This window comes from Phytophthora parasitica (genome assembly GCF_000247585.1).
Source record: "Phytophthora parasitica INRA-310 unplaced genomic scaffold supercont2.26, whole genome shotgun sequence".
NCBI lineage: Eukaryota > Oomycota > Peronosporomycetes > Peronosporales > Peronosporaceae > Phytophthora > Phytophthora nicotianae.
The window spans coordinates 474324-497622 of NW_008649012.1; the positions used below are offsets into that span (position 1 = coordinate 474324).

Below are 23299 nucleotides of genomic sequence, written 5' to 3' on the forward strand. Positions count from 1 at the left end.
TGGAAGCAAAATGCCCCCTTTCATTATTTTTTGTGTTGGACGAGGCGGATTCGCCCTTTCTACTTGAACTACAGGAATTTGAAGAAGATTTGCTGTAGTACGCAGTTTATGAAAGGGGACCAAATGCCCCCTTTGATGGCCTAATAACTTGACCTTCTATAGTATACTATAGCCAGGTCAAAAGTACCTGTTCACGAAAGGGTTATTATTCTATGTATATGTAATTAAATTTGATGTATGTAGTTGACAGAGAGAAGCTTGTCAACCTAATTGACATGCCTCTCAATGAAAATGTGGGTGCCGGAGCCAAGTTCGAGCCTACTTCATGTTCATTAGCAAGAACTCGAACCTATTTGCATTCAGTCTCAACGTTGCGCGAGCGGTGCAACAAACCCTTCTCTGCTGGTCCTACAATGGTTCAATGGCCCCAGTTCTACAATGCCGTCATGTTTGCGCTTTACTCCGAAAAGATGCCATCGACTGCGTTCAAGTTTGGAGGCTCCTCGACTGAGATATACGGCTCTTGGGCATTGAGTACCTTCTTGCTGATGGCGTTCAGTGTTGGAAAACGAAATCTCCGTCACGCCACTGATGCCCTTTCGGCTCCAAAGTGTAGTCCACCCAGTTGCACAAGCACAAGTATGCGTTGATAGCGTCTTCGTCCTTGGATACGTGACGCAAGTTATACGTGGGCCCTTCTGTCACAGTAGTTTTGTGATTGAAAAGAGCGTACGTTCCATAATCGATGAATTCATCCGGAACAACGATGCTTGGGCGAAATCGGCTCAGCGACACGTCCTTTCATTTGAGAGTCAAAACCTCGTTAATACGGCAAATGCCGTAAAAGGTAAAGGCGAAACAGCCCTAAACCACACACGACTTTCTTCGCTAGATCCTTTAAGTCCGGTGGGAGAATCGAGGAAAGCGTGGAGAACCGTAAGCACGCCTAACGATATCGGGACCGCTTTGGCTGATGCATACTCTGACGTTTCCTTCTTCTTGAGTCCACGCATGACTTGGCGTACGAAACAGTCTCTAGCTGGATTTCCATATCCGTGTTTTTCTTCAGACTCGTCTTCTTGCACGCACCAAGTGTTCACATCGGTGCCATTGCTGTTTTTGTGAGAGGAAAAGTAATTAGCGACAGCTGACCTCGAGCGAAATGGAACTGCATGCCGAGATGCTCTGCAAGTATGCAACCAATACGGCTGGGAGCTCGTGGTGGCGCATGTTGCGAGGATCTGTGTAATTTTTAGCGACGCAGGAATACGAAAGCATCTTGAAACTGGTTTCGTAGAAAGTCTGTGTAGTTTTCTTGATCACCTCGTTAGCCGCTTGATGGCCCTCTTTCGTATTTTTCTTGATCACCTCGTTAGCCGCTTGATGGCCCTCTTTCGCCAGCTCTTGGCATCCATCTTTCACCGTGGAATCAGATTGCAAACTGGACACGTGGCTCACATTTACCAAAGGTCGGCGTTCCTTTTGGTTGGACTACGTACTTTTTCGTATGAACTCGTATTTTCTGTATGTACTCGTACTCATCGAAATTGATTGAATTCGTACCCTGATACCTGACTCGTGTTTTTTAGGTATGAAAGCTTTCTTTTTTTAGATGATTCACCTTAAAACTTGCCACATGGCGCTTTTTTGTGAAGAAAAAGTATTGGTCGAAAAATTTCCTGACCGGTTTGGTTTTGCTCTTTATTGCATCCTGATTGATCAAATAATATCAACTAACGGCCAAACGTTGTTTCACGACAAAGAGCTGCTTCTAACAACAACTCATATAATAATCCAGATATACAGATTTGATTTCCCCGTATGGAATCAACGCCTGCAGGCGGGCGAAAATAATTTACACGGTTAGGGGTATTTCCGTACAAACTTCACGACAATGTAAACTGCGGTTACTATTTGGGTATTAACTCAGCGAAAACTCAAGTTAGGTCGGAGCAAACTGAAAGTTATCTAACAGCAAAACATTTTTCTTAACGTGTTACCTGTGGTGAAGCAATACCTTTACGCAACATAAGTCGTGGACGAAACTACCATGTAGCCACCTGATTTTGACCTCATGCCGCTCACACTAGACGCAGACCAGTGTGGAATTTTATTTTTTAACTCGATACTGCTGCATCCAACACGATAATTCTGGAAATACGCAGTATGTTTACAAGAATCTACATAGGTGGCAATATCTCGACGAATTTGCCATGTCAGGGAAACGGAATGCTTGTTCTTTGTAAATGGTTTTGGAATGTGCACGTTTCTGTCACAATCATGTAACTCGTATGGGATCACGAGTAGGCCACTTGTATAAAGGTAGTATTGGCTGACCCAAGGTTGATTTCTGTAACCAACCAGCGCAGCTTTGGGTACCCTCCTTAAAGATGTGTTTGCAGTTTGCAATGACATCACGGATGCTTGAAAAAAGAGGGGACAAAATCCGTCCCCCAAGGGTGGAGTAGGAGGCACGCGGTGGATTCCCTCCTTTCTGAGATATTATTTTGCAATAATTATTCTGGCTTTATCGCTACACAAATATTTAATCATCACATACAGTTGGTAACCACAACTCCCGACTCTAACTCAAAGTAAGTACCTAGAGTGCGTGAAGATATCTGTCTCTTAAAATGCGTAGCCCGAAACGTTTGGCACGCTGAAGTACGGCGAATGTGTCCCTTGCACCTATTGACGTAGAACGTGTGGTCTCGACGCTGAGACATCATCTGCTCCGCAATATCGCCTATCAGGATTGGCTTGATAAGACGAGGCAAAAAATGATATTTCATACTGGAATAGTAAGCTCTTAGGGCTGCTGGCACAACCCAACAAGTACTATATCCGCGTGCACGCGCCTTGAATGCGCTGATACATCAATAATTTTACCGGCAACAGGGCCGAAAAAAAATTGGAGATGATTCATAGAAGAGGTTGGCAAAAAGATTAGTATTGGTAAAAGCAAAAAAAATGGTGATAGGTTGCTGGTGGTACATTTAAAGTCTTCCTGGCAAATGACCATCGCGATTAAACGCACGCACACCCTGCCTACCCTCGCGCGGAGAGTCTGCGTAAGCGCGAAGAATTGTGGTTTATGTTGTTAGTGAATCGCACGTTTGCTAGGGGCTCGGTACGCGTCAAGATCCGTCAAACCTTACTGCCATCAGTGCCACGACGTTGGCAAAGTGCTATTGGTCGTAAACATAACGGTGGCGAAGGCTCGCGGTGATTGGATCAAAGCCGGCTTGGTAACGAGGCGACGTGTCATTTCGGTCTACGATCACACGAAAGGGTATGGGATGTGGCAGCGTGCGATAAGGGTGCAAAGACAGGGGTCAAGACAATCATGCAGTCGCAGCCTATCAAGTTGTTGTCGAGTCTTCGGCGGCGACCGTTGGGGAAGATATGGATACCAAAGGACGCAAGCGAGCGGTCTGGATGTGCTCTTGCGAGAGTGTGCAATACCAAGATAGTGAGCTACGACGTCGGAACAAGATCCAACGACCTTCAAGTGACCAGTGGGAAGCGACAGCTCAACCTTCGAGGACCCTTCGAGTGGGTGAGAGTGGTTATACAAGATCCATAACGGACATGTTTACATTTGATATTTGTAAAGGTAGATAGTAGGATTTTTAGAAATTACATTTAGAGCCCTCAGGCTCAAATAACAGAACAGCATTTACTCTAAACCACACGAGAGCACGTCCGACTATCGATGAGTACGCGATAGTAGCGGTATTAGTTCCAGTAGACTGGATACGACTGTCGGTGAGCGTTCCTACTGGTGAGTTGTGCTCATCTGGAAGGGCCAAGAGACAGTTTAGTTAGTGGCTTTGCATATGAGTGGCGAGATTTGGCCGGATATCAAGCCTCTGAACTGATGACCCACATCGATCACAATGCAAGTCTTCTGTCGGAAGGTGGTCGATACAACGACATCATTAAACCTCAGCTCGACTATCTGAGTATTTCCCTTTCAAAAGAGCAGTTCGAGGTGCTGGTGGAATTACTGCACAGAACTGGAGTTATCTCAGAGAGGAGAATACGCGGCGTGGTTTGATGTTGAATATATCTCGGGATCTAGGGATTTGTAGTTTGGCACCGCCAGTTATGTTCAAGGATTACTCCGAATCAAAGAGTCCCATCACCACTCAATCAACGCGACGGCTACAAACATTTAATGACCACGTACTAGTATCGCCGCTTCCAAACTTCTGGTTGGATATTGGGTGTGGACAGATTAAGCAATTTGCAACGGGGCCTATTGAAGGCGAGCTCTTACAAATCACAAAATAGTTGTGCAGAGATGACAGTCGGTACATAACCCCAAAGCGTAAGTTACCCAGAGCAATTCGGAGTATCCAGGCTTGCGTTTTCAACGACAGCTATAACCTAATTCGCGATGATAACATACATGGTCTTAAAGCGACTGGTGGTCATACAAAATACTACAAAAAAAAGCAATTTGTGGAGCTCTGAAGGGAGTGATATTGTTGAGAACATTTGTCCAGCTTTGTTATCTCTCACTTCACTTGGGCAAGGTATTGGATCGGGCTCCGTATGAGCACAACTGAAGCCGCCCAGTCCGATCTCTCAAAGAGATCGGTTTGACCCGACACAGGTACTAGTGTGACTGCAAGCAATTTTCAGATGCTCCAGCTCTAGCATGTCTTCACATCACAGGATATTTTCCTACAAAGAGACGGGATTTGTATGTCGCGCTACTCTATTGACGTTTGGCGAAGTGCATAGACGGCAAGCCAGCCTGTGTTATCAACTAGAGCGCGCTAATTGAAAACACAGTTACAGAGGCAGACGGTGAGATGCGCACAGCCAGGATATGATGAAAAAAAAACCAAAATCTCTATTTTTCGTGGAGGAAATGATACCGGGCGATTGTATGCAACGATCACGACCAGGATGGAATGACAGCCTTGGAAGCAGAACCTCCGGCAAGTACGATCAATTTCTCTTTCCAGATGGGACACACCATTGTCCCAAACTCATGAGCAGCAGTATTGTACTGGCAAGATGAAATGATACACCAAAGTTACATATGTTCTCATAATGTTAACAGTACTTACCAGATATGCGCCGGAAGACTCTCATTGAAAGCAGCGTAGCGTGGAGATCGCAAACAAACGCCTTCTGGAATGCCTAGTTAAAGTCGTATTGACAAGATGAAGCAAATACGACAACGAAAAAATTGTGGTCATCGCGCATGCACACCGCATTTTGAGCGGTGACTCGTGAACGGCACAGCCAACAACAACGAGCTGAGTGCGTGGGCTCGCCTTATAGTGCTTCTGATAGGCGTGGTTCCGCCTGTACGGGCAGCGTAAGAAGCGCTGCAAGGCAAGTTGATCCCGGGGCGAGAGCGTCGCTAAGCTCGATAAAATGTGCGTGAAATGTGCAGAAAGGGCTCTTAATATTAAAGTTTGTATGGATTTCCCACAATCTGCCATATGTGATGCGCATAGCCCCGATAGTTTTGGCGGGTTGCCGGACTCTTGTTTTTCTTTTAAGTATAGTATTGAAATGACTGAGAGTTAAGTAGTGAAATAGCCCTTACTTAAAAGAGGAAACACGGTTCTTTCAAACAAACAAAAGTTTACTTCAATTGGGTAATTAGGTAAAAAAAAAAAAAATTGTAGGTGCGCAAACGTGGTGTATAATTTCATCTCGCCAGTACTTTAACAATCCCGTAGTAAATAATAAATAATAAATTGGACGACATAAGGCTAGATGTAGTCAGCACTTTGGATTATACCAATTAGGGACCAAGTGACTCGTTCATTTACACAATTTTTGCAATAAATGCAATATCATCAGTCTAATGGTAAATACAATAAAACCTATTATAATTAATACTTGTCTGGCATTCAGTTAACCCCTTGAGCCCGGAGGGGTTTCAGATCCCCCTGGGAGCAAAGGAATTAACCTGTATGTCGTAGAAAGGGCCCACTACAAATGCCTATATAACTCCGTATCCTGTATATTGGATAAGCGCATTTTCCCCTACACCTTTGCTGGCCTAACAGGTATATACAGGATTCGATGCCAAAAGATACTGGTTAACGAATGATAACCTGTATGAGCTGTGTTACAGACTGAACATTGCGCAGAGATGCGTCGCGTTGTGTCCCGACTTTGGGAGCGTCTCCATCAGCAACCAACACAACACATTGATGACCAAAAATGCGTATATTGAAATTAAGATAAACGCACCAGCTGGATTCAGCTGTTCTGGCGCGCTCTCTTCGCCTGGCGCTCGCCGGACGACTCATCACTTGACGACTGGACCTCTTCCTCGCAAACCTCGACCGGGGTGCGCGCGCGAAGCTTGCTCTTGCTGGCTGGGCGCCGCGTGCCGTTCCGCCACCCCTTGTGCCACAGTTCGAAGCAGGACATCGCGGCTCCATTGTGCGTATGACGCACCTTGTCGCACAGGAATACTCGCTGCGCTTGTGGGTTGTTCTGCAGCGTCTTTCCCTTCACCTTGAGCTTGCAGAAGCTGCAGTACGTTGACGTGTCGTTTGCGATCGTTCCAGAAATACCCTTCATCCAAGAGCACACTTTGCAGGCTCGCACACATTGCTTCTGGCCCTTCCCGTCGTTGCCCGGACGCATTTTCTCGTTCTTCAGCGGAAAATGTACAGCTCGTCGGCCGGATCCCGCTGCTGGAGACTGGGTCGGAGTGGCTTGCCCGTCGTCACGCAGGAGAGCATCCCAGTCTTCCTCGCGGAGTTGGCAGAGCTCCAGGTGCAACTGCTTCATAAACTTGACGTGACTAAGCTTCTGCAGCCCTGCAGCCGCCCGTACAGCGTTGTGCGTGATGTACGCGTTCACAGTGACAAGATCAATCAGACCAAGAAACAGCGACTTGTAGTATTTCTTGTACTTGATCGCAAGCTGAAGCGAGTACCTAAGGAACAGTATAATACAGGTTTAGCTCAATCCGTAACCTGTATACTCCAGGATGGAAGACATACCTTTGCAGACGGAGTTGGTCGTGCACGTCCACTCCACCCATGAACGTATGATAATCCTTCATGATCCGAGGGCACGCGAACTCCTTTTGCATTCCAGAAATCTCTTCTCGCCTCACGACACGATCCATCGCATCACTACCACCGGTAGCCAACAGATATACAGCTTGGGAATCCCACCACCGTATTGCCTTCATTATTGGAAGCTGAGTGAACTCGCTTACAGCAAAAGTGCCCCCGATCAACACTTTGCGGGCGCTTCTTCGGGATAGAAACTTTCTTTTTCTCCCCCTTCTTCTTGCGAGACCCCACTATCTCCTCAGGTAAGCCCAGCCTCGCTGTATTGATTGTCCCCACGAGATAAAAGTTCATCGTTAGTAGCTGCAGTGCCAAAGGGATTGACGTGTAATACCGGTCGGTGACAACCAGCCTGAAGTCGTTTCCTTCAGTGCCATAACGACCAAATACATGGCGAAGGTTGCGTGCCACAGCAGCGGGACCAGTTTTGTTGTCGTTTTCTTGGTTTGTCTTGCCACAGTAGACCTCAAACCTGTATAAGACAGAGTGGATTAGCGCTCAGGCGGTACCATACAGGTTTAGATAACTTAGCGATAAAAAAAGCGAGCGCACCCGAAGGCACGCTCGCTACTTACCGAATGCAGTACGCGGTGCGGGAACAGCACAACATAAACAGCTTCGTGCCCCATTTGCGGGGTTTGGCTTTCATGAAAACTCGCATGCGGTTGAACGAAGACCTGGATGGAAGCATGGCCTCATCAAACGCCATGATAGCCGGTGGGGTATATCCAGCCGCAAATGTCCTTTGCAGTGCATCCACTACTGGCCGCAGCTTCCAGGCCCTGTCAACACGCGCACGAGGGTCACTGTTGCAACTAAAGTGCAGATTTCTGGAAATGTGCATGAAGCGGTCACGTGCCATAAAGTTTCCCAAACAGCCGCGTGGAATAGCACCTTCATCAACCTTTTTCCAGTGGTGTGCCAGCTTCTCTTTATTTGGCACGACAGTTCGTGCAACCAACAAACCAATAAAAATGCACAGTTCCCGACCACTTATTGCTTCCATTTCCTCCATATCTTGACGCAACTTTTCGAGTGACTTGGGCTTGAAACCAGCATGCTTCTGAGCACGCGCTAGCTGCTTCAAGTGGAGCCCATTCACACGTTCGTCAATCTTCTCAGCAAAGTAATCGTTGCTCGTATCAGCAATGGATTCCCAAAGTTCAGGTTCAGCAAAGAAGAAGAAGGCACCGGACGCAGTTGCTGCCGCCTTCAGCGCTTGCCTAGTAGGTCCAGACGTTCCCGAGTAGAGATAAGGGTAGTCTTCTTTCATTGCATCTGCGGGTCTTTCCTCATACGGCTGCATCATGTAGTCATACGGTTCATGGGTTGCTGGTTTACTCCATCCGTTACTGTCCATGCTCTCCAGACCCCGCAGAAACGCTTCACGCACACGTCCATCTTCGATACGTGCCTGGCCTCCACACGCCTCGATGAGATGGGGATGCATTCGGAACGACGGCATATCAGGCCACAACGGCAAATCATCGTCAGACATATGTGATTCATCATCGCCTTCATCTCCATTTAGCGAAGCACCATCATCATTCTCAACATCGGACTCCAATGCGACGTATTCGGATGGGTTTTCACCTGAGCGATATATGTTTGCATCTACAGTACATATTAGCGATACACGTTAGGTTCTCTAACCTGTATACAATGGAATGCAAACCTGTATTGACAGGATAATGCACCAAGCATGTCGTCGACAACCTCGTCTTCCTTGGTTTCTTCATCGCTCTGATGGAGGTCTGCGCTTGCTTGGTCAGTGCTTTCAACACTTTCAAATACAGCGGCTAAACTTCGTCGACTAGGCGCATCGTCTACAGTATTGGTATCACACAGTACGTTAGCCACCGTCAGAAATATCTCACTAGAACTCGAGAACAGACCGTCTGAGCTTGAGCTCTGTGCATTTTAATCAACGGGCCCGCTCATGTCATGGGGCGACATCGCCTCAAGAGCTTGAACTGGCTGGCCGCCGGGTGTGTCAGGTTGCTGGTCCTCGTGCTCAGGAGGGGGCTCATCCACAGCAGTTGCTGTCCCCTTGCGTTTGCCACGCGTTCTCGGAGGATGGCCTGGTTGCTTCGAGTGATGTTCTGCGTAGTCACCAGTATCGTACAGGCTAGCACCCAAAACCGCCAGGTATAATACAGGTTTGCCAGATAATGTACCTGGTGGGGCAACAGGTTGGCGCTCCTTGCCATCTGCTCTGGGCTCATCCGTTGCAGTTGTTGTTTTCTTGCGTTTGCTGCGCGTCCTCGGAGGATTGGCTGTGTAATCACCAGTATCATACAGGTTAGCATCCATGCAAGGCACGTATAATACAGATTTACCAGGAATTCGGCGTACCAGTAGTCCTCGCTGGGTCCCCAGGTCCAGCGTCTTCATAAACAGAGTCCTCAGCACCTCCTACACCAAGACACAAGTTAGACAGCTGCCAAACTCCAAACAAATCAGGGGGACGCACCAGCAGCGAGCTTGTCCAAGTAGTCAAAGAGCTCCTGCGTTCCAACGAAGTAGTCCTCTCCCCGCACGCCCTTCACCGACTTCCCTGGGCGGATGTAGAATGCATAGTCGGAGAGCCCCACAGATTTCTTCGACGTCCAGCCTTGCTTTGTCAGCGTTCTCCACACGCCGGTAAACGACATTCTCTCCCCACGGCGGCGCTTTCCGAAATGGGGGGGATTGAGTGGCTGGCGCCAGTTTGTCTGTCCAAAACGAATGCTGATGTGCAAACACTGCACCATACCTCTGGTATCTAGTACTGCACGCGCTTGTCCCGATTGCACGCGCCTGTACGAGGGAGTCCCACTTTTCCAAAGGATGGTGAACAAACCCACCCCTAGTTGTCTTGTTTTTGTTATGGTCCATACAAACTCCAAGTCAAAAAAGCTTTTTTTTTGAACCTGTATTATACAGGCTGCCGGTTTCAAGGGGTTAAGAATCCGATTGGTTTTCATTTTCCGATACAGAATAGCTCGTCTATTTATATCCAGTGATAACCATCAAATTCATGAAGGGTCTTTATGAATTTACAGTGATACCGTAGAGTGGTGGCAGTGAAAATTATACCTGTGGCGGGATAATAAACTATACAAATGTTCCTGTGTCGTCGCCCTTTCGGTTAAGTCCGTCTGTTATTGTATGGAGTATTGCGCGAAAAGTTCAGATGAATTTATACCTGCTAGAAATGATGTCTTTGTCCTAACCAAGTGTGTAGTGTAATTTCGCTTAGAAGTCTTCGACAAAGTTAAACAAATTTCTTTGATCTGCTAATCCTTTCGATTTCGACGATTTTCTAAATGGGCTCTTCAAGAAGAGAAAATCCGAGCTCTTTCTGGCGTAGTTAGCACATGACTGGCCCACAAAGATGTTTTTTAAGTGGACGTGAAGCTATCGGTCGAATCAACGCACCCTGTTAGAATCATGAACAGGCTGAACCATCAACTTCGCTAACAGCACGGGGAATGACAACGGATTTAGCAATTTTCTCCCATGATGGGGCTAAATGGTGATAATGTAGGTTCTTAAGCGGCTTCTTATTATTATCTACTGCATTCATAAAGAAGAACTCATACTCACTCGAAATACCCCCTTACACTTCTACCAACTCAGTAAGTCACCATTTTCGAATTTTTCGAGTTGTCTATCAATGCCATCAAACTTCGTCAATGTCGATGCTGCGGTTTTGAAGCAGGCACAGCAGATACGATGGTAAAGGAACCCCAAGCCTTCGAAACGAAAGATAATAATTTTGTTTTGTTTTTTGCTAAATTTCTGAGCTTCTTCGGACGATGCTCGATTTTGTGGATAATAGCCATAAATAAGAGAGAGAAAAGTCAATGAATAACAGCCCAGCCGTAAAAACAAATACTTAAAGTAATAAGTTTCCCACAATAAAGCTTGTTGTGGTATGAAAAATGGTGTTAGAAGTGGGATGGTGTGGGAATATACGATGTTCAGTGAATGTAGTATAAATGTATTGAAATGTGTATTTCAAATAAATCATTCGCCTACAGATTATGCTCTGTAGGAATCTGCGGGACCGTATCCAGCTGTTTAACTTGTAGAATGTCATCTAAGGGGAAATATATCGGTGGTTGCCGGTGTTCATTTCGTTCTTAACCAATAATAAATAAAAGTCTGTTCAACTGTTGTTGTGTTTGGAAACGCCATAGTAAGAACATCACAAATCGTTGAAACATTACGGAAGGATGCTCCATTCGAACGAAGCCAACTAGAAACTTGAATCGACGAGGGGATTTAATGCCATTTTGTATGTAATTTCACTACCGGGATTGAAAACGCACCAAGCTGAAGTCGACAGTTGAAGTCGTCAGATTCGAAAAGCATGGCGCCGAAGTCATCGATAATGGCTTTCTTAGTCTCCAGTTCGATCGATTTATCAAGATGTAACAGTGTGTTGTCACGATTCGTGAACTCAAAGAATAGACGTTTCTGCTTTGAGTCAGATCTTTGTACCTACTTGAGACCGTCAAATATGTGAATTCGTGTCGCCTTCGTTTAGCTGTCCGTTCGAAAAGGTTGAAATAGTGTATGTGCGTTGTTCTTTTTCGTGTCGATCTCTTCCGTGGTTGATACAAAACTTGCAAGCCACTGAAGTGGCTTTACTGCTCAGGATTCCGTTCAGCAACTATAACTTACCGTGCATGAGGTCACGCCCTGGCTAAAAAGATGCCCTGACGTTTCTTGGCTTCTTAAGCAGTGTGCAAAGTCTCTTGTGAGAGCTCAGAATGGTTTCTTATGAGAAAGACAGTAAAGATATCAACGCACGGGTAAGGATCGAGGACCGAACTTCTAAATTTGTAGGTGTCCCCCCACGGGCCGACGTGAGAAATCTGGCCAATGTCACTCTATTAGAGAGACCTGCCTATGAAATAGAGGACACTACCGTTTCGTTTAGCTAAGCTTTCGAGTCATGTATAATAGTACTTCGTAAACCAAGAAAGAGCGGGCGATTACAGGCAGTGCGTTTTGATCCTGGTGTCTCTTTAAAGTATATAAAACATTTTAATGTCCTTTTTAGTCCTTAAAAAGACACAACAAGAGGCAGTTGGTTACAGCACACGTGCGGCTCTGTCAAATTTCAGTACGTGTACTGTAATCAACTGCCTCTTGTTGTGTTTCCTGATTGTTCCGAGATCCTCTATTTATGTTGAATTAACTAAAGAGTCCTGTAGATTCTGTAAGACAAAGTTGCTTGAGAACAACTAGCCCAAGACTCCACCAGACAATGTTTCAATTAGGCATAGCCGATCAATAATAGGCTGTGTAGGCTGTGCCTGCCTATGCTATGTAGGCTATGCTATGTAGTCTATGCCTAATAGAAACATTGTCTGGTGGCATCTTGGGCTAGTTGTTAGATATTTAGGATCGAGTACTCGCACATTAAAGTAGTTGCACACAACTCACGGCTCGGAGTAGGACCATGAAGTTTTTGACTTCGTCATCCAGAACGAAGCGGAGCACACAATAAGATGCAAGCATCAATAAACAAGTACTGACGCTGGCTGTTGAACAGCGGAAATCTCAAAAGCAGCAACCTTGCCAATTACACGTGCCACTAATAACACAAACAATTTTTTTTGTCATTCACGTCTTGTATTGTAACATCCTGCTCGGCTCTGTGGACGAACAGCTCAGTGCGTCGAAATTGAACGTCTGGAATTGCTACAAACGTGACGTATAGTTTGTAAGGTCACCGCTCAGCTTCCCATCCAGCAATACGACGGCAAGCGGTTCCCCTCCTCGTCCACTTGGCAATCGCGGTTCAGACACACCCAAATAAGAGCAAGCGTCGACTGCTTGACGCCATCCTGCGAGCGAATGAATACGGCACCATTGTGCCCACAGTTGGGGCATGCCACATCGTAGTCGCGTTGCAGGGTCGGGTCATCGATCACGTCTCCAGGCAGCACGTCCAGCTGCACACTACAGCAACAAAAGCACATATACGACGAAGAGGATCAGTCAGTGGCACACTGAGAATACACAATCTCTACGGGAAAGGACTAGAGTTGGGAGACGCACCGCGTGTCCTTGACTAGCTCGTTGACATAAATACAGTTCTCCTCCACATCCTCGGACTGCCCGCAGTTGCGGCAACGGAACACCAGGCGGCGAATCTCACGGTCTTGACTCGGGTACAACATGTTGTTGCTGTGGGGTAACACGGTACAGCGAGCACGAGAGTCAGCAAAGTATTATTGGAACAAGGCAATACTCGACGAGCCGACTCTCAAGTCCATACAGGGAGCTGGTACGAGTGTGGACCGACGAGGTGACGATTGTCATCGCATTACAAGACCGAGAGGCTAGGGCGAAGGCCGCAGGGAGACTTACCACTCGCGGCAAAAGCGCATTCCAGCGGTAGCCATGACGACAAATGAGCGTTTTCAGAAGTGAGCTCCAATCGAACAGCAGGCAAAACATTAAGTACGATTTTTTGATATGGCTATTTCCGTAAATTTTGTTGTGTGGAATGTAGCCATGTTTTCGTCTACAAGTACCACAGCTCAGCATGGACACAGTTAAGACTCCTCGACAGGTTCCTCCGTCTCACGAGACTGCTGAGTCCACAATTGTAGATAGCCTGTCAAATGACAAAAGCATCGATATGTTAGTATCAAACTACACTTCAATGACACACAAAGCAAGCGACGTACGGCCTCCTTGCTCCAGCAACTGAGCGTGACTTCCAGTCTCCACGATGTGGCCCTTTTCGAGCACGACGATGTTGTCCGCGTGGCGCACAGTTGACAGACGATGAGCGATGATGATGGTAGTGCGTCCTTTGCAAGCTGTATTCAGCGCCTGGTGGATGCTCTTCTCGGTCACCGTGTCCAGCGATGACGTTGCCTCGTCCAGCACGACGACGGACGGATTCTTCAATACAAGGCGTGCAATAGCGATACGCTGCTTCTCGCCGCCACTCAATTTCAGACCACGCTCGCCGATCTGCGAGTCGAACTTGTTCGGCAAAGACATGATGAAATCGTAGATATTGGCAACTTTCACGGCCGCAATGAGCTCTTCCTCGGAGCAGTGGCGATGTCCGTATGTGAGCTGAACACAACAATAAAAGGTTACAAGGCATTTTGTTTCATGAGCAGCCACCAGCAACGTACATTGTATCGGATAGTGTCGTTGAACATGACTGTGTCTTGCGGCACGATACCAATGCTTCGACGGAGGGATTTCTGTCGCACCGACGCAATGTTCTGTCCGTTGATGGAAATTCTACCTGACAATACGTCGTAAAAGCGGAAGAGCAGTCGACTGATGGTCGTCTTGCCTGAGCCGGTTGACCCTACGATAGCCACAGTATGACCTGTCGGTACCGTGAAGCTCACGTCCTTGAGGCCGTTGGCTACTGGTTGGCTCGGATATCTGAAGCACACATTATTGAATGACACGGTGCTGGCGGTGGGGGAAGCCTCCAGTGGCGGTGCGTTGGGCTTATCCTGCACTTCCGGTTGGATACGCAGCAGCTCAACCAGGTTTTCCATATCCACGAAAGACTGGACGATGGTGTTGTAGATGTTGCCCAACGAGTCCAACGGTTTGAAGATGTTCGTGATGTACACTGTGACAGCGACAAAGTCACCGACAGTCATCACTCCATAGTAAATATTGCGGGCCGAGATCAGAAGACACACGCCAAGACAAGTCTGTTGAATGAGCTGCTGAGCCACCACGATAGCGTTCATGAGTCCTCTGGTGGATAATTGTGACTTCTGGTAGAGGTAGATGCTCGACATATATCTGTCCAGCTCGTAGTCCTCGGTGCAAAAGTACTTGACCGTTTCGAAGTTGACGAGCGAGTCAACAGCCTTCTCACTGGCCTGGTTGTCGTGTTCGTTGGTTTGTTTCTTAAAGCGCAGGCGGATTCGAGTGCCCATGGCAGTGATGACAACGTAAAGCACCACTCCAAATATCGTCACGACAGACAAGATCTTCTCCTTAAACGAGAAAATGAACACGATGGATACGACCACGAGCTCGACGAAAGTGGGAAGCAGGCGGAAGAAAATGACGTTGACGATATTGTCCGTGCTCGTGGAGCCTCGATCCAGACATCGCAATACTTTGCCCGTCTTCTTGGTGAGATGGTAGTTCATCGAGAGACTGTGCAAGTGTCCAAACAACTGTCATTATAACAATGTTAGTCGGTTCTTGCCTGTATAAAACGGATAGTGTGCGAGGATCGATACCTTGGCGGCGACATCTTGGTATGCGTGCTGCTTCACTACCATATACAGATAAGTCTGCAATTGCTTCGCCGCCGCAAACCCGAATAGTGTGGCTATGCCAATGGACAGCATCACAAACAGCAGTAAGTTTTTGGATAAAGACACCACAAGCAGATCTTCTATACGTACAGCAATACATTGCGATCGCGAATACCGGGATCTGTGTGAATTGGCTTTCCGAAATCGTGTTTGTTGCCTCCTTCAGGAACAACGGCGCAAGGATGCGAGACCCTCGTGACAGGAACATGAAGGAGAACGAGACGAACACACGAAGACGCTGCAACGCAACATACGAAGAAAAATGTCAGCACCATTCGGATATTGGCACTGAAGAAACAGCATTGCATCCTTCATACCAATCCCCATGTCTTAGGCCAGAAGTCTGCGGCAGCGCAAACATCGACGATACAGTTAGCAAAAATGAGCACTTGGTCAATCGACCTAACCAAATACCTACATGGGATGAGCAGTACGCGCAGCTCCCAGATCGTGGCGCCTTGCGCTGGCTGCGGGTCCTCCAGTGAGGCCACGTCGGGGTGCTTCAGCAGCGGAGACTTCTCGTTCGGGGCAGGCGGCATCTTGGCGAGTGGTGCAGCAACGGACGACCAGCCCAAAAGTTACCGTCATTCTTGTCATTTTGGTGAAACCACGTGTCGCGGAGCCAATCAGAGTGCGTGGGCAGGATCCCCCGCTCATTTATTGCGGACGTCGTGGTCACTGACAAGCCTGACCACTGGTGCAGCTTGTTTTCCTGTGTTGTCGCCTGCAGAGGACTTCGCCGTCTACGGAGTCACTCGAGACGCTCAGAAAGGCCATAGAACCGTTTCATGGACTTGGCACGAGTCGATCATTGCGTCAAGCATTCTGCGACTTCGATTGAAGACTTGGGTGGCCGAAACTTGATTCGTGGACACTTCGTCGGTCATCTTTTACATGTTTTACTCCGTGAGCCATCCGCTTCGGAATGATGACACCCAGGCAACAAGTATGTCCAGTGATAGCGCAGCACTAACTACGTCAGCACGTATTACAGCTACTTTGACGAGGAATACTAGCGATGATCAGGAGCTTCAACTTCAATTTCGTAGTTCACTTTAGTGGCTAGTCACTGTAGAGAACACTCCGGTTTTGTATGGATTCAAATCCGCGGCGGTCGTCAGCTCACTTTCTGTCTTGGCGGGAACATCCTAGCGACCAGCGAAGCATGAGCCGACTTCCTCCCCCCGTGCCGACTGACGAAGCGCCCAGGAAGAAACGCCGCACGCTGCGCGACGCTGAGGCAGATCTCGAGGCCTGTCGCTCGGCACTACAGGAAGCCAAGCGCAAACTCGTGCTCACGGTCGGTAGCAGCATCGCACCAGAAAGTCATTGGTGCTGAACTAACTAACGAAATATCAATATTGGCAAAAAAAAAAAAAAAAATGGGTTAACAGGCTCGAGAGAACGCTAAGATGAAGGTGTTGCTAATGAAATACATAGAGAAGGATGATTCACTGCTGTGCTCCAGCCAGCTCAGCGTCGGTGAGGTGCGTCGATCACACGCCCTGATACTCCTGAAAATAATAGTTAAATTAATTTTGCCTTGATCGTGCAAAACGCAGTCGAGCAGCCAGCCTACGTCAAGTGTTGTGCGAGCCTCGTCACCTAAGCCGAGTTCTCCTCCGGCCGCTGAGACGGATACGTCGGTGCTGTCACAGTCTCCACGGGAATACACGACAGCAGAGGAAGAAAGTGAGGGAAGTCTGTGGAATGGCGACTTCCAGCCAAGTGGCGACGGGTTCACCGAGCCAATTAGTCAGCTGAGTCAGATCAGTCAGCTCAGCCAATGGAGCGAGCTCAGCTCCACCTCCAACCTGGACGCGATCATCAACTTCCTCGAGACGCAGGACACGTCAGAGACAAACCGGTAGGATCTTCACTTAGAAGTGAAGAGAATGCAATTATGTCTCATCTGTATGGTGGGTTATTGTGTGTGTATTGCAGTATGGGGGCGCTACAAGCTGAATATGCCAAGTTAAAGGAGCAGAAAACCGTCGTTCGCGTGGGTGTGGGCGTCTTGCTCATGTCGAAAAAGCACCCAAACTGCGTGCTCATCGGCCAACGCAAGGGCTCCCATGGTGAAGGCAAATTCGCGCTTCCAGGTGGGCATTTGGAAATGTACGAGAGCTGGGAAGAGTGTGCGCTCCGCGAGGTCAAGGAGGAGACAGGTGCGTTGCCCTGTGCTTTGATGCGCAACATTTGAAGCGTTTTAACCGTTTTTTTGGACAGATCTAGATCTGAAAGAGGCCAAATTCGCGACAGTGACGAACGACCCGATGGAGGACGAAGGCAAACACTACATCACGATCCTCATGCAGGCTGTCGTGGACGACGAGCAGACCATCAGGAACATGGAGCCGCACAAATGCGAGGGCTGGAGTTGGGTGCCGTGGGCGGATCTGCGCTCTCGTGACGACATGTTTACGCCGCTGTTCCACGTGACCCACAGCGAGTTTACACCCACCTTCATCACGCCCTAACATTCACAGCACTTGAAGGCGTAAGCATGAAACAGGAGAATTTGTAGTTTGTCGATGGTTTATAATTTACATGGCGTTTTACTGATGATACTCTTTTTTTTCTGTTGGTTGCATGCCGCTTTCTAACGAATTTTCTCTCCTATTTACGCTTGCATTGGCCACACGAGTGTGGCGTGGAACAACATCCACACAATTGCCGCGACGATGACTGCACGGACGAGCATCAGCAGCAAGCTGGCGTGGTTGCCGTCCACGAACGGATCCACCACCAGCCACTTCAAACCGGTACTTAGAGCCGAGCTGGCCGTGGTGTCTTGCTTGCTTGGCTCGGTCTCGTCGATCTGTGCGAGATTCTGCTCCACTTCATCCGAGGAGCGGACAGCCATGTCTCCGCACGGTCGCACGAATCGTAGCTGCAATGTCACGTACTGAGGCTCACCAGCGGTGCGTGTGGACTCGAATCTCTCCAACTGAATGGTAGTACTGAAGTCGACGTTGTCCTTGAGAAGATCGGACACGACAAGCGCCGCTCCAGCCACCTTGACTGACCGGAAGAACGTGTGGTCCCAGAGCGAGATCTCCACCACGTCTGTGGGGTTGTGAGCCGGAATCTTCATCGGAATATGATTCCACTTGGGATTCGGGTCTCGACGCATGACAGGACTCTTCCATACTGATCCTGTCTGTGGACACTGTAGCAGCACGAACGGGTTGACAGTCTTGCGCTTACGGATGGGCGTGAGTCCTCTGCACGAAATCTCGGCCAGTGAGATCGTCGCCATGGATTTTCTGCAGCCAGCAGAGATCGCAGTACTAGGATTTAGTGGCTGCACCGCCGCCTCGTTGGCTCCACTTTGACTGCTGCTGCTGCTACTGGAAAGTCTCAAGCTGGCGGCGGTGACAGCAGTCATAGCGGCGCTGCTGTCGGCTGAGCTGTTGGACTTGAGACGTCGACATCGCACCTTCACGGGCGGAGTTGTGGTGTTGTTGTTCTCGGACTCCCAAGTCTCGCTGCCGTCCGAATCTTCGCAGTATTCACTTGGATCCTCCTCGTCCGACATTCTGGTACCAAAAGAAAGTCGGAGAGGCGACGACTTGCCGAAATCTTGTGGGGTTTTGCCGCTCTTGGCGTCTGGTAGAGCGATGTGAGCTATCCGCACGATCGTGCCACTGTTGGGCTTCCAGTCTATCACCTCCATGAACAGCGGGTCCTTGAATACGATCCCGTGTTCATAAATGAACGTGGACTGGCACGACCCCGAGCGCGTAGGACAGCCTTTAATGTGGAGATTGGAGCTTAGTTTGGTCATACGCGCACCCACAAGATACGCGAGCACAGCTGACTGGCCCTCATGACGCGCGCCGTCCACGGACACGAGCGTCACGTCCTTGGCCAGGAACTGCAGGATCATGGCGGCGTCGTTCTTGCGGAACGCGTGCGCGAAGCGTAAGTGGTTCGCGAGCAGCTGCTCGACCAGTGGCGGCTCGTTGTTGTTGTCGCTGGAGTCGCTGGACGACCCGTCGTCCACGTCGAAAGCGGGTGAGGCCGGCCGCGCCGGCGAGTCGAACAGACCTGCGGGTTGGCTGCTGAAGTTATTGAGCGCGGGCATGGCGGACGATGGGGAGTGGCGGTGTTTGTTGCTTAGGAGAGGCGGCTCAAGGCCCATGGAGCAGGCCGAGGAGGTTCGACAATGACGAGCTGTGCGGTGCTGCGGTCTGCGCTGGTTGTGCGTTCGTGAACGTCGTTCGCTGGCTGCCGTTTGTGCGGCGTTTCCTGTCTGTCTGGTTAAGACTTTTTGCGTGTGACTCCAGCTCTGGGTTTCCTCCTGGTGAGCCTGTGTCCGTCTGGTTGGCTCGACACCTGGCGGGGCTTAGCTGACAGATTGGGAATGAAGGAAAAGCGTGTGTGGGTTCACTTCACCTGACACTGACCTGAGCTAACGGGCTGAAAATCGGGAATGAAGGCGTCTGCCAGCGAGAAGAAAACGGCTCCCTGTATAGCGAGGAGATTATTGGCCAATCGTTGACGCCGTTTTTGATTATTGCATTGGAGTTTAGGGTGATTACCCCACCCAGTCAGACAACTCTTGCCACCCCTCCACCGTCAACGCCGTGAATGCTGTTCTAAATTAGCGTAAGCCCGTATTATATGCCATCGCTATCACTGCGAACTGCCCTGCGCTACAATTCCTTGCTTTTTTTATCGTACTACGTAGAGCGCTGTGCTCTGCATGCCATGGTCACCTTCGGCCGCCACGTGAATCAGATGGCTGCTGCCTTCTGTTTGACTTTGGGTTATGTGGCATCCCGCTCTCTGTGCAGGGCACCAGTTTCCAGTCGAGGTAAGCAGTAGTGTCACGGGTCTGCGTAGTAGTTGGCAGCAGCAGACCTTAACAAAGCTAAAATACATGTAGTAGAGAACGCTAACTTCTCTGCGAAGATGGCGTATTTTTTTAGCTGCAGAACTTGTGTCTCGCTGAGATCTCCCTTTACAGTGGCACTTTGGAGTGGTGCAATTTTAATTGTGCGGTGCCAGTGAATTGTATGAGTGTTTGTAAGGCAGTTTGTTGACTCCATTCCAGCAGAGACGGGCCGCTGTCGCAAATATTATCCATGATTTGGCCGCCGCAAACAGCATTCTCGTTGGAGTCCGGCAACCAGTCACGGCGTGCTCCACATCGTACGATGACGGCATGATGGCGCCGCCATGGGAACAGTATCGCTGAGCACGGCGCATTTTGGCCTGCGATTTACAAAAATGACATGGTAAAAGGCAAATCTTTTTTACAGTTTTGTGCGTAATCTAATGAAGATTGCGCCCTTTTGCGCGCGCTAATTGGTTGATATCGGTTGCTTTTCTGACCAAAAATGAACATGATTCGTGTTCATGTTGCATGAACTCGAGGGCGTTATCCTTTTTCGACACTTACCAACGCCGAACACTGAAATCAAAGCCAGTCAGGATGGAACATGATGAAGGTTCTAACGGCCAGCATGATTTCCAACAAATCGGGGCATGATATTGAATTAACGAGCAAACTACAGATTGGATCAGCGGTTGCCTTGGTCACACATTATTGAGCTGCAAGAGAAGGTCAGACGTGCAGCCCTCGTCACATTATGTAAAAGTCCGAATCATTGTCAGTTTTGAGGCTGCCAATGCAGACGCAGCAGTGAGGACTGTAGATGCTTGGCCCTGTGTACCCAAGATCCGATGTTGTTATTGAGACTGTCAGGTGTGGCGACCATGTTTCTCTAGGGAGCATTCAAAGCAAAATTCCCCGTGGTGAGACCGTCGTGCTGCGATTGGGTCATTGAGGACATTCTCCACCACCAACACCGGTCGAGTCTATCCATGTGCTCGCTAGAAATCCAGACGCGGTCGATCGTGCTATTATAAATGAACACTGCCCACGAAATGTAGGATAAGCAGCTCCTTTTGATCAGTAAACCAGTTCACCAGATGAATATCCAGTGGCAACATGATCAGCGTTCTTTCGCCAGTGCGGTCGCTGGCACTAAATTTCAGCATTCTGTGCAATTGGTGCATTGCAAAAGTTAAACCAGTTCGCGCTACCAGGAAGACCCCCTGGTTACCACATTAAACCCAAAAACTTAGGTTAAACGAATGCTTAGTATGACTTTTTGAAAGCTAGAACCTGGTAGAGACCCGCAATCTCCCACTCGGCATCGGAGATGGATCCACGGATGTTGGTCACGTGCATCTTCTCCAGCAGAGTGCGGTTGCGATCCTGGTCTTTGCGCTGCTGGATGAAGCGATGAAAATTCTGTTTCAGCAACAGCTCAAAGCCGTGCTCGCGCAGGAGGTTGGCCAACAAATCGTCTGGTACTAAGTACTCTGGGAGGTCCACGGCCTGGCCACCGCCAGCTTCAGCGTCGTCTTCCACGCGATCGCGAAGCGTGAAATTATACCGCAGGCCGAAGGATCCTTCCGCAGCGGCATCAGGTCCTGAGAGCTGGGCGCGTGTTGCAGCGTCGAAGCGAATACAGCACACCTCACGTTTTTTCTCATCCAGGATGCTCACGTCGGGCTTGTTAGCTTCCTGGTCCTCCTTCTCCTGTTCGGGTGGCCGCAATCCCTGGTAGTACTTCATCAGCAGCTTGTTTGGGTCCACTGTCGTCGCTATTAAGACGCCACCATCTGCGAGTAGTTCGTGCACTGTGGAGAAGAAGCGGTTGGCGCGTTGGGCGTCACCAAACATGTAGTGGAACGAAAACTGTACCGACACGATGTTGAAGTTGCCAATTGCAGTAGTCGGTAGCGGTACGGCATCGTGCCAGCCTTCGTGCTCACTCCAGCAGTGCATCTCGTCGCGCAGCAAGTCTACAACTCCTAAGTCGCCCTGGATGAACTGCACTTCGGTCTTCTTCCTGTCCCGATCTCTTCCGTTGCGCGAGAACGACGTGTATCTCTCCACGGCATCCTCCAGTGATTTCTGAGCGATGTCTACACCGACATATTGGGCCAGATTCCTCTTGGTCCACTTCATTAGGTCTCCACCTTTACCACACGCCAAGTCCAGCACGTGGTCGCCCTCACGTCGCGAAAATTCGTTGATCAAGATCGATTTCACCCAGTTGTTGAGCGCGCGCATGTGAAACAGTAAACTATCCGCTCTGTCACTCTGCGCACGTCGCTGCAGTTGATTGTAAAACGCCGCGGCAGCGTCCGGATCTTTCTCCTTGTCGTCCTCATGGCCTCTCGACATGGCGTCGAACGATCTCTTGTTGCTACTCCCTCTTCCTTCACTCTGCTGTGGCCGCTCCGGACTCGATACCAAGTTGGAAATGTTCATCGCTCTCGAAGGTTGCGCCATCGGCGCGCGCGGAGACTCCTCTGCAAAACAAATAAGCAAAAGTCAGCAGTTGATACAACAAAAACATCCAGAATAGGGATAACAGGGATAAACTCGCACCTTGCGCCTGCTCCGCGCCTAGCGCGGGGGGTCCGGGACTCAGTAAGTCCATTAGTGAGTTGGATTTCTTCCTCACGAGACGCGGCGGCTCGCCCGAACGTGCGTGACCACCAGGAGATGGCGCTCTGGGCGACTCCGCGTCATCGTAGGACGGGGCCGGGACGGGAATTAGCTCTGGGGAGGAAATGTCATTTGATATCGCTGGGGGCGACGGAGAAATGCTAGAAGCTTGACGCAACACGGGCTTGTCGTACGAGATGGTGCTGTTCTTGTCTTTGACGTGGAAGTAAAAGCGGCGGCCGTCACGATCGAACTGGTGCGACCAGCCGCGCGGCAGCTCGTCGTCCACCCAGTAGACCTTCTTAGTCTGTGCATTGTAGTAATACGGCATGTTCTTGGAGCGCGACATGGCCACCTCCCACTCGGGCGGCAGGGGCTCCTCGACCACCTCAAGCGTTCCCATCGTTTTACAATGACAAAACTCGGCTTCTCAAATT

The 23299-nt window shown here is 49.1% G+C and overlaps 8 protein-coding genes across 11 annotated transcripts; 2 read left to right on the top strand and 6 right to left on the bottom strand.

The window, feature by feature from the left end:
• Nucleotides 1-555: 555 nt before the first annotated feature.
• On the bottom strand, nt 556-1013 carry PPTG_11148 (hypothetical protein; the record flags this gene model as incomplete). The annotated part of the gene is made up of 2 exons (XM_008907419.1): nt 556-798; nt 876-1013. 2 exons carry the CDS (start codon nt 1011-1013, stop codon nt 556-558), a joined length of 381 nt encoding a protein of 126 aa, XP_008905667.1.
• Nucleotides 1014-6237: 5224 nt separating this feature from the next.
• Nucleotides 6238-9721, bottom strand: PPTG_11149 (hypothetical protein; the record flags this gene model as incomplete). The annotated part of the gene is made up of 8 exons (XM_008907420.1): nt 6238-6925; nt 6993-7264; nt 7302-7539; nt 7643-8681; nt 8765-8893; nt 9131-9343; nt 9423-9482; nt 9541-9721. The coding sequence occupies 8 exons, from the start codon at nt 9719-9721 to the stop codon at nt 6238-6240; spliced, it is 2820 nt and encodes a 939-aa protein (XP_008905668.1).
• A 2932-nt stretch (nt 9722-12653) lies between these two features.
• Nucleotides 12654-13487, bottom strand: PPTG_11150 (hypothetical protein). Of its 3 annotated transcripts, none has more exons than XM_008907422.1 (3): nt 13437-13487; nt 13125-13253; nt 12654-13025 (listed from the first exon to the last, which is right to left on the bottom strand). In XM_008907422.1, the coding sequence occupies exons 1-3, from the start codon at nt 13469-13471 to the stop codon at nt 12800-12802; spliced, it is 390 nt and encodes a 129-aa protein (XP_008905670.1). In that variant the 5' UTR covers nt 13472-13487; the 3' UTR covers nt 12654-12799. The 3 variants fall into 3 exon arrangements, with proteins under 3 accessions (XP_008905670.1, XP_008905669.1, XP_008905671.1); XM_008907421.1 differs by having other exon boundaries at nt 13345-13487; XM_008907423.1 differs by having other exon boundaries at nt 13125-13487.
• Nucleotides 13488-13509: 22 nt separating this feature from the next.
• Nucleotides 13510-16036, bottom strand: PPTG_11151 (hypothetical protein). The gene is made up of 7 exons (XM_008907424.1): nt 15804-16036; nt 15703-15728; nt 15476-15623; nt 15308-15399; nt 14222-15241; nt 13760-14159; nt 13510-13686 (listed from the first exon to the last, which is right to left on the bottom strand). The coding sequence occupies exons 1-7, from the start codon at nt 15922-15924 to the stop codon at nt 13625-13627; spliced, it is 1869 nt and encodes a 622-aa protein (XP_008905672.1). The 5' UTR covers nt 15925-16036; the 3' UTR covers nt 13510-13624.
• On the top strand, nt 15986-17968 carry PPTG_11152. 2 transcript variants are annotated; one of them, XM_008907425.1, is made up of 5 exons: nt 15986-16685; nt 16780-16872; nt 16948-17252; nt 17330-17553; nt 17615-17968. In XM_008907425.1, exons 1-5 carry the CDS (start codon nt 16479-16481, stop codon nt 17863-17865), a joined length of 1080 nt encoding a protein of 359 aa, XP_008905673.1. In that variant the 5' UTR covers nt 15986-16478; the 3' UTR covers nt 17866-17968. The 2 variants fall into 2 exon arrangements, with proteins under 2 accessions (XP_008905673.1, XP_008905674.1); XM_008907426.1 differs by having other exon boundaries at nt 15986-16872.
• Nucleotides 17893-19816, bottom strand: PPTG_11153 (hypothetical protein). The gene has a single exon (XM_008907427.1). The coding sequence runs from the start codon at nt 19530-19532 to the stop codon at nt 18009-18011; it is 1524 nt and encodes a 507-aa protein (XP_008905675.1). The 5' UTR covers nt 19533-19816; the 3' UTR covers nt 17893-18008.
• A 285-nt stretch (nt 19817-20101) lies between these two features.
• On the top strand, nt 20102-20591 carry PPTG_22930 (hypothetical protein; the record flags this gene model as incomplete). Its single annotated transcript, XM_008907428.1, has 3 exons — nt 20102-20147; nt 20188-20207; nt 20448-20591. 3 exons carry the CDS (start codon nt 20102-20104, stop codon nt 20589-20591), a joined length of 210 nt encoding a protein of 69 aa, XP_008905676.1.
• Nucleotides 20592-21396: 805 nt separating this feature from the next.
• PPTG_11154 (hypothetical protein) lies at nt 21397-23288 on the bottom strand. The gene is made up of 2 exons (XM_008907429.1): nt 22803-23288; nt 21397-22723 (listed from the first exon to the last, which is right to left on the bottom strand). The coding sequence occupies exons 1-2, from the start codon at nt 23263-23265 to the stop codon at nt 21498-21500; spliced, it is 1689 nt and encodes a 562-aa protein (XP_008905677.1). The 5' UTR covers nt 23266-23288; the 3' UTR covers nt 21397-21497.
• Between the last annotated feature and the right edge of the window lie 11 nt (nt 23289-23299).